General features: G+C 53.1%; 1 protein-coding gene across 1 annotated transcript; it reads right to left on the bottom strand.

The window, feature by feature from the left end:
- Window positions 1-483: 483 nt before the first annotated feature.
- On the bottom strand, window positions 484-8,904 carry RHCG (Rh family C glycoprotein; the record flags this gene model as incomplete). Its single annotated transcript, XM_082488626.1, has 10 exons — window positions 484-549; window positions 701-774; window positions 1,109-1,233; window positions 1,754-1,890; window positions 2,247-2,384; window positions 3,072-3,238; window positions 3,633-3,780; window positions 4,534-4,684; window positions 5,162-5,348; window positions 8,694-8,904. 10 exons carry the CDS (start codon window positions 8,902-8,904, stop codon window positions 484-486), a joined length of 1,404 nt encoding a protein of 467 aa, XP_082344752.1.
- Window positions 8,905-10,221: the final 1,317 nt, after the last annotated feature.

Raw genomic sequence — 10,221 nt, 5'->3', positions numbered from 1 at the left:
AGCTGCTGTATTTTAAGGCACCGGGTTGTAAGGCAAGCGTCTCCACAGCCTGCGCTATCCCCGCATGGCCATTCCTGCTGCATCCGCCTCAGCCCCGGGGCACCGGGAGCATCCCAGCGCCTCCGCTTTACCCCCAGCAGCCAAAAGCTCTCCTGCATGCTGCCGGCGGGAGAAACGGGGTCTGGGCGACATCCCGTCCTGCTCCACCACTCACACGAGAGAGCACAGGCCTGGAAAGAAGAACACGTCTTTATTTTATTCATAACAGCATGTTACAAAAGCGGGACAGAAAGGCTGGGCTGGGTGCTTCACCGTGACAGGGAGAAAACGAGCCTTTGCCCCCCCAGGAGAGGGGCGCATGGTCCTATGGTTGGGGGGAGAGGCGGCGGGGCGGGAGGGAAGATGGCGGGCAGCCCCGCCGCCCCCCCCCCCCCCCGAGGAGGCAGCGCCCGTGGCGGAGGGCGGCGGAGGGCCGTGGGCGGCTCAGGGCGAGGCGGGCTTGTCGGGGTTGTGCATGTGGTACACGTCGCTCTCCTCGTCCTCCGGCACCTGCGGGGCGGCAAACCCCCCTCAGGCCGCGGGGCGACAGCGCCATCTTGTGCCTCCCGCCCCGCTCCCGCCGCCGGCCGTGACCCCAAATCCCGCCGCAACGCCTCGGCCGGCGGCCGGGCCACTCCCGCCCGTTCACCCTTCACCTCACCTCCCAGTAAATGTCGTCCTCAAAGCAGTTCTCGGCGGCGGCGTCGCCCCAGACGGGCAGCTTCAGGATGGCCCCTGGAAGCAGGCAGGCAGGGCAGTGGGCAGGGGGCCATAGTGCCGTGGGGGACGCAGGCAGGGTGCGTGTGGCCAGAGTCCACCCGTCCCACCAGCAAAGGGGGCAAACACGGCCCTGGTGGGGTGCTCGGTGCAAGTCCCCCCCATTTGACCTCTCTCCCCCCTTGGCTGACCGGTTTCCCCTGCTCCTACTGCAGAGCGTCCACACATGAGCAAGCCCGAGGCTGCCACCCTCGTGACACAAGTGGGAAGGAGGCATCCAGCCACGGGCAGGAGTACGTGGACACCTCCATTTCAGCCAACCCTCCCCTCCCCATGCTCCCCTCCTGCTTACCCACAAGGCCCCCCCCAGCGAAGGCCATCAGCAGAGACACCACAATGCCAGCCGCCTGGAACCCTCCTTGGATGCTGGGTGTCCGTGTCTGGTACGTGCCAGTGAAGTCAAACGCCTTGATGAACCTGCCGAGGGCAGAAATGGTGCGGCTTGCTCCTGGCAGTAGATCTTGGCCGGCTCTGGAGGAGCCGTGTTGCCCTGCTCCCACGGGGACTCCTCCCTAGCCCCATCCCTCTTCTGCAATGGACCAGGAGAGTGTCGCAATAACACGGAACACCGCTTGCTTCCTTCTCCTCTGCCCCCTGGCAAAGTTTTACCTAGGATGAGCCCAAAATGTAAACATTTCTTTGGTATCTCAGACCTTCAGCCTTACCTGACCCCCCAAACAACACAGGGATGGAGGGAGGAACACTTCCACACCCACTGTGCCCCTTATAGCTCACTTTTTGAGGCCACCAGAAGTCAGCTGCAAGAGATGAGTCTTTTACACTTCAGTAAGCCCAACACAGCCAGTGCATCGCATGTTTTTGAGGGGGAAAGAGGCAATTCTGGACAATTAACAAGGGCTGTGGATTGCTCCTGACTCCCAGCCCAAGAAGCCCCAAGTAAAATCTATTCTCCTGGAAGAGTTTCAAGCTGTCTTACCCTTTCTTTCCATATACATCCTCCGTGGCAGCAGCTGCAGTGATGGCCCCCACAATGCCCCCAATAAGGCCTGGCATGGCATGGAGGTTGTGGATGCCGCATGTGTCCTGGATGTGCAACCTGGACTCCAAAAAAGGCTGAGGGGAAGGGAGATAGAGAGAGATCGGGGACATGAGCACAGCCCTGGAAAGGATTAGTTCCTTCCATGGAGGACTGGGATAAGCAGAGAAGGAACACTGATATTGTGTCCCATTAAGGAGCTAAGGGCTTGTAGACAAAGATGTGGTCCAAGCTCAAGATAAAATAACAACATATGCTCCAAACACTCTCCTGGTGGGAGACTGAACCTTCCTGAGCCTTTGGGGGCAGTAAATAGAGTCAGAAATGCATCTGCATAAGGGGTGGTGGAAAGCAGGGACCCTCAAAGGGAAGTGAATCCATTTCTGGTCTACTTAGCAGGACCAGGGCTGCAGACCCCCACAGCAGCACTCACCGTGAGGTAGACATACCCCACTGTGGACACGATGCCACAGATGAATCCGACAATGAGGGAACCGTATGGAGTCAGCATCATCTCTGCACTGGTGCCCACAGCCACGCCGCCGGCCAGTGTTGCATTCTGGATGTGGACCTGCAGAAGTAACCGCCCTGTCTTGGCATCTTGGAGAGATTACAATTGCGTAGGGATGGTGCAAATAGTAAAGTGGGAGAATAAGCTCTGAAAATTCTTCCAGAGGAAATATCAGGGCCCATTTTCCTGCTTGTTGGTAAAAAACAAGAGGAGGAGAACAGGCAGCCTCTGTCGGTAGCACAGCCGCACATAGACTCCCACTCCCCGTACCACACACATTCTTTGCATCCACAAATCTGGGTGGGGAGTTGTGATGAGATGGAAATTGTCTCAGCCATGTGTCATGCAAGCTCTGCTGTCACAGAGACATGTCACCCACACACATAACACGTACAAGTCAGCCCCCCGATTGCTCATGAGCTGCCGCACAGGCCCTGCTCAGCTTGCTGGAGAGCACTGCCAAACATGGCTCTGCAACATGCCCACCAGTAGCTCTCCAGGCAGAGCAAGTCCAGTCCCTGCTGTGACTTAGGTCCACCACATGCAGGGCATCACCCTGCGCCTCAAACACTGCAGGACTCACTTATTCAATACAGCCTCTGGGTTTCTGCCTGGATGCTGGATGCACCATCATGCCCTGAAACCCTATCTGTTCAGCAAAGGACAAGTGCCGGTCATTTTCTGGACTCTCAAATAACCCCATTATAAGTCCCCTGGGCACTGCAGAGTGCTCTGCTCCCAGCTTACCATGTCAAGCTTGCCTTTCTTCTGCAGCATGCTGGAGAAGGCCATTGTGGTGAGGACACAAGCCGCCAGTGAGCAGTACGTGTTAATGGCAGCACGGTGCTGGGCATCCCCGTGGTCAGAAATTGCTGAGTTAAAACTGGGCCAGTACATCCAAAGATACAGGGTACCTGGTGGGATGGGGAGGAGGGGACAGAGAAAAGAAAGGGAAAAGAGAGAATACAGGGATTGAAAAAAATTCTAAAGAAGGTCTTTCTGCACAGGGGAAGTTAAATCTCATAGTCCAGCTGCCCCAGAGCTGCACCCCCCATGATGGGACCAGCATCAGGAGGGGCTGGCAGAGAGCAGGATCCAAAACACATCCTTGTCTTCCCAGGCACCATCTCAGCTCAGCCACTGATGAAGGGAGCTGAGTAGCCCTGAGAGGTGGAAGACCAGGGTACAAAGCTTCTCAGCCCCAGATCCTGGTTTCAGTTTGTTTTTTCCAGAGACACGGTAGGCACCAGCCCTCTGCAGCCAAGTGGTCTGCATGTACCAGCACCTCCGAGGTGGGGGCTGACTCACCTATCATAGCAAAGAGGTCGGAGTGGTACACAGAACCCTGCTTGTCCTTACTCTGCTCCAGGTTGGGTCTGTACAGGATACGTGTCACTGTGAGGCCAAAGTAGGCTCCAAAGGTGTGAATGGTCATGGAGCCACCTGCGTCCTTAACCTGCAGCCATGGGAAAACAGAGGTTTGCTTCTGCAATTGCCACTTGTTTTGGAGCTGAGGTCTGGTTTGCTTCATGCACAGCTTGTCTGCCCACCCATCCATCAAGACTGCACTGAGTCATGGGAAAATAGGACAAAAATGCTCTGGTCCTGCTATTTATCCTGCTCATTTGGTCCCATGCATGGCCATGGCATTCCTCTTAGCTCCCCCTTGGAAGGCATTGGAGCAGAGGGGAGTTTCCCAGTGGCAAGCGGTTGCAGTGATAGCCAGGTTGGCTCCTGTGCACACTCAGGTCTTCTTGAAACTTATTTGCCTTCTAGCCTTCCAAGCCCTCTCTCAAAGGGCAGGAACCCTGCCTCCATCAGCAGACATCTCGTTCTCTTTGTCACTTGATTTCCTTCTACAACACCCATATTCCAGCAGGGAAAACAGATGCGAGGGAAATCTGAGGCATGAAGAGAATGACTGGCCCTGTGTGCTAAGACTCCCTCTCTGCCTTGGGATCTGCAGTGAAGGGACCCGGTGCTCTTGAATTGCCAGACTTGTGTGTAAAACTCTGGGAGATCTCCCTTCTCAGGGATGTACCCCCCACTGGCCCCCTCTTTGCTAATCTGTCTACTTTTTCTGCCTGAATTCTTGCATTTCAAATGCTTATGAAGACAGTGGCTTGGTGGAGCCATAGCAAAGGGAGACAATTTGGAGAGACACGGAGAGGAAGGAGCAGAACCAAGAGGGTGCTGCCTAAAGCCTTACGTGAAGCAAGTTGAGGAGGATGTACTCATTCACCGCAAAAAGTGTGACTTGAAATAAAGTCATGACGAGGAGCTGTATGGGGCTGGTTTTGCCCAGGATGGCCCCAAAGGCAATGCACACAGAGCCCACACAGAAATCAGCATTGATTAGGCTGGAAAAGGGGAAGGATAATTGTGGTTTAATGAGGAAATACTCTTCTGTAACTCACCCTTACCCACCCCCAGCTCTAGAGATCCCACCCGAAGATGAATAGGTGATTGGGAGCCAGTCCTGGATTTCCCACTGACCTTCTTCCCATTCTGATATACTGTCCAAGAAAGGTGCTTTCCTCCAAATTATTTAAATAATGTGGACTGTGTATGTTCTCAGCACTAGTGTCCATGGTGCTTGGCTTGGGACTAAGGGGTGACGTTTGTCTCACATTTCCCTTTGAGCAGTACCACCATAATGGCAAGTACATTTGGGCTCAAAAGTGGAAAGCAAGTGGAGGTATGCGGAGGGAAGACAACATTTTAGAGACTCATTTGCATATAACAGAAGGACAGGCACTGCCAGCTGCTTGGTTCCCATCCCCGCTCCTCCACTGGCTAGTCAAGAAGTGGCATCCCAAAGCCCATCTCCTCCTTACTTCTCAACTCCAATGAGGATCTTCCCACTCTTGAAAGAGTGGAACCAGCCTTGCATCAGGAGAGCCCACTGGATCCCAAAGGCAGCAAGGAGGAAATTGAAACCCACGGCTCCGAATCCATAACGCTTGAGGAAAGTCATGAGGAAGCCAAAGCCCACAAAGATCATCACATGGACGTCCTGGAAAGCTGTGCAGAGGGAAGGCACCATCAGCTCTGTGGGGACATCAGGGCTGTGAGTGCTGTTTGAAGTCAGCAATGAAAGGAAACTAACCACATCAGTGGCAGTAGGGGGGAAATTTAAGAGAAAATATGTTTGTCCCATGTCCCCACATTGCTAAGTCTGACAATGGCTCAGCTTTCAGAAACTGGCTTTTAGTTAAAAGGCTCAGCCTTGAAAGTAAAAAATGTTTACTAAAAGCTGCATGCAAGAGAACACTGGAGATCAATGCAGTATACAAAGGAAAACATTTTTCTATTCAGATTGTTTTTTTCCCCTTTTATAAAAAACTCAAAAAGTGTCCTGTAAAATGAACAGTGAAGTTTTGTTAAAAACACATGAACAGTCATTTTGGGTAGGTCCATCCAATGCAGGGTCCTGGTGATGGCGCAGAGAAAGAAGAGTTAAAGAACAAGGGAAGTTTACAAATACATTTTTAAAATGCCACTGAAATCAGTGGCAAAATACCCTTGAGAGCAGGATCCCACCTTGTGAGATTTTGAATACTTAAACCAGAGAGACCCAGTTCTTCCCACACATTCTCAGACCTGCGAACTCGAGCCCCTCAGATGCCCTTCCCCGAGGGAAACCAAACCTGCGTGAACCTCTTGAAAGAACTTCTTGGTGCAGTAAACCTGCTGTACTTTTTAATGCTGCACGTTTCTATCAGATAAGCATCGCTTTGCAATTAAGTGAGCTGAAATACTACATACTTAGAAATTGAACTATACAAACCCTCACACCAGAGGCCACTTTGCCCATGAAAAGAGCAGGAGACCCAAGGCTGGGATCCCCCACAGGAGACTCTTACCAGCAAACCCACACTGTAGAACAGGTAAACACAACAGAGCTACGCCAGCAATTTCTGCATTATGCAGTGCACAAACCTTTACAACCACTATAGCGAGCAATGTCTGTGCACCTCACAGAGGGCACAAAATCATGGCAAAGGAAATTCAGTGACTAAGGACCTGCTCTACCCCAAACCTGTGCTGAAATCCAGCAGCCCCAGATCTGCTCCTGCAAGGACAGTGGGAATGTATCTGCTGCTTCCACTAAGGGCTGGGTGAGGATTTGGGTGAGGTGTAGTTCTGCAGAAGCCGTGGCTTTTGTCATTTGGTGCTTTACAAGATCTTGCAACTTGTTTAAGGATGAGCATTTGGATAGGTTCCAGCAATGCAACGCCATGTTGCAGAGGCAGATTAATCTGCTTGTTTTTAAAAATGCCCCCCATGCCTATGAAATGAGTTGTGAGAAAAGGAAGGAGACAAGATCTGCAGCTGACACTGTTCAGTAGGGGTCACTTCAGATGCACTTCTCCACGTGTTCTAAGAACCAGTCTTCCTAATTCTCATTTTACCATACAATCCCACAGACTTTCTCTCTGCAGCTGTATTTATTCTCCCTACCTCTCTTTTCCAGTGTAAGAAGCACAATACACTGCTAGAATTATCTGCTGCCGTTTGCATTGTACATTCCCACCTTTACTCTAAAAGCAGAAATGCACAGGTCAAGAATTAAAGCTGCAGACTGGGTCCCCTCCAAAAACACAGAGGATGCTCACTGTGTGTTAGACCCTGTACAAACCCAGGCGGATAAATAGGTCTTTCTTCAAACTGCACCTAGTCTAAAGCCTTTTTCTAACCCTTGCATTTGTTTTCCCTTCGTAAGAATAACATTGGCATCACTCAGAGGCAGTCCAGGCGCTGCCATGCCCTAAAGGTTTTGTGACCCTGTTTTTGATGGAGGACAATTGCCATTGCTATTGAGAAGAAGTGTTTGGACTTTGGGAATGCCACCTGTGCTGAAGAATCTAATTCCTTTTCCCTAGAGAGCAGATGAGTCACCCATTAAGGAATATCAATGTGTGATTCAAAATGAGAAGGAATTGTCACATTGACTGGACCTGGCAATGGGCACCACTGACACAACTGTGCATAGGCTTCCCTCTGCCTGCCTTCCCAATCATCTCTGGGCTTAGAGGACCTCTCAGTTTGTCACTCCTATCCCACTGCCATTGCGGACAGGTCCTATAGACAGCAGCAGTCACAGACACATTAATACAAATGATCCTCGGGTGTTCAACCATTGCACTCTCTTCTGAGCTGTGCTGGACGGACACAGGGATCAAAATGCCAGGCTTTGGCCGCCTTGCCATGTTTGTCCATCTTTGCAGAGAGAGAATACTTATGATTAGACAATGTGCTTTTGGGCACGTGAGCCCTTCCTCAGGTCTGAAACAAAAACGTAATTCAAAGCTGAACTGAGCTAAGCAGTTTCTTGTAGGTTGATTTAGTTGTGTGAATCCATGCAGCCACTTGAGGGGGCATATTTGGCTCTGCAGAGCAGGGGTAGGGTATGAGGACAGAAGAGAGGTCATGTCCTTAGCTCGTACAAGATCTTTCTTTAACCCCTCATGTCCTGCCAGCATATCCATGTCAAGAGCAGCCCCCAGGCGCTGCTGCTGCTTCATGTCAACCCACGTGGGGTTAGTCCCAAGGGCAGATCTCAAGGCAGACCCCAGGGCAGCCATGGCCATACACTAACCGGAGGCTGTCTGAGCAGCAGGTTTCTGTAAGCAAATCCTTTTCTGAACTAGCTAATCCTCAGCAGCTACAGGTTTCTATAGCTCCTCTGATTTAGCAGGTGTTTTTAATGGAAATGTTCTAAATAGATGCGTGACTCAGGCCTGTTGCTTCCTTGGAAACAATTGCCTACAGAAGCAGCCTGTTCCCAATGGCTCACAAAGATGACCAGCCCTGGAGATCAAAGCTGGCCAAAGGCACCGCCTTTAACCACCTGAATAATCCCTGTGGCAATACGATGCAGTGACCCAAGAACCCTGGGAACCTGGAAGGTTAGGAGGACTCCGACATTGAAATGCCAGTAGCTAAAGGGTAATTTACTAGTGAGGGGGAGGGCGTAGGTAGGGGAGGAAGATGTCACAGGATCTCGACAGCCATTCCTCCGTATGCACAGAAAACCTGGCTCTGATCCAGAGCTGAGAGAGGGGGCAGAAAGCCGAAACTTGCAGGGTGCTGGGAACACGTCAGCCCTGTTCCTGGAAAAAAAGACGTCACGTACTGGTGTCACAGTACCCTGCTGACAGAGCCCCAAGAGCACTGGAGGGCCACGAGGCTTTTCTCTTGCTCCTTGGTGTGACCCAAACCAGTCTCAAAGCAAGAGCCCGACTTTCCAGCAATTGGTGGAGACGTCGCTTCTGCCAGGCTCTGCCATGGGATAGGATGGGATAGGATGGGATGGGATGGGATCAGGACCAGCCAGCACCAGAACTAGGCTTCCCAAATACTCACATGGGTATCGGAAGTAGAAATCGTTCTCTATGTCGCTGGTCAGGTTCATCTCTTGTTTCTCTTCCTCCCAGTGTGCATCGGCTTCGGGGCTGAAACGCACAAAGACCCCAAAGAGGACGATCATGGCCACTTCCCAGAGGAGGCAGACTAGCGGGAGCCGCCAGCGCATGTATGTGTTCTTCGCCATCCCCTGGTGCCTCGGCCGCTCCATCCGCAGGGATCCCTGGGGGCACGGCAGACTGCGTCAGCCTGTGTCCCCCGTGCCCAGCCAAGACCAGTGACATATATAGGTTGGAGAGGGCGAGGTGGGGCCCAGGGAGGTGCCTGGGGCAGGATCACATTTCAGAGTGCGGGACCTTCGGCAGCCTTGCTCCTCTCAACCCTCCTTCCTCCCCGGGAGGAGGGACGGGTCTCAGCACCTTTTCTCTGAGCTGCTCTGAGCACCTCTGAGCCCTGCCTCCCCGGGGACGCCTAGACTTGGAGACCAGTGCGAGCGGGGAGTGGAACCTGGGCGTCCTGCCCCCTGCTCTGCTCGGCCCCACACCCCTTCCCTTCCCCTTGCAGGAGCACCTGCCCCCCGCCACCCCGAGCGTGCTCCCTCCCTGCACTGGGTGCTCCCCTCGCCGCCCCCCTGGGCTCTGCAAGCACCCTTCCCCAGACAGCACCCAGGGTGAAGGCAGCTCTCAGCTGTCCTCCCTGTCTTGTTGGGTGCAACAGCAGCCCCAGGAGACTCTTCGCTCTGGGGTGAGAACGTCCTGCTTCTTGCTTTGGAGCGTGCATCCATCCAGCACCATGCAAGCCAGGGTGGAGGTGAGCAGGGACAGACTTGCCACCCTGTGCGGGGCAAGTTCCAGAGCCTCTTGGGCAACACCAAACTGTCACCGGGGCCCATTTTCTCTCGGGAGCCTCTGTGCTGAGTGCGGAGATGGGGAATGCAGCCCTGCTGCAGTGGGGGGCTCCCCGGGGCTGCCCACCCCCTCCCCAGAGCAGCTGGCTCTCTTTGACCAAGAGCAAATGGGGCTGACCCCAGGGGCCATGATCTCTTCTGATGACCAGGAGAAGAAGAGCTGTGGGGCCACCCCGCATCCCTGCCAAGGCAGCCTGAGTCACTGGGCTGGGCACAGGTCCCACTGTTTGCTTTTGAAAAAGCAATCTGTGGGGCAGTCCCAGGAGGAAGAGGAAGATACATGCCTCAAACCAAATGCCATGATCCTGCACGCATGCACAGACATGCAACGGACCTGCCAAGGCTACCATATATCTTTAAGGATGTAGAAGTGACATATATGCCATCATTTCCCCAAGTGATTCACCCAGCGCATCCTACCAGCAAGACAAGCCAGGCTGGAGCTGCATGAACCAGGGCAATACTCTGAGATGGTGCTGGAGATGGGGCTGGAGACCTCAGAGCTACAGCCTAAACATCCCCTCCTCTGGTATGGGGCTTCCTTTACTTAAGAAACATAAACACAATGCTCCCTTTTTCCCATGGTTTTGAACCGTGTGCTCTTTCCCAAAAGAACCAGGC

The sequence above is a fragment of the Vanellus vanellus genome (assembly GCF_965231255.1).
Source record: "Vanellus vanellus genome assembly, chromosome: 11".
Lineage (NCBI taxonomy): Eukaryota > Metazoa > Chordata > Aves > Charadriiformes > Charadriidae > Vanellus > Vanellus vanellus.
This window is presented reverse-complemented; position numbering and strand designations above follow the sequence as displayed.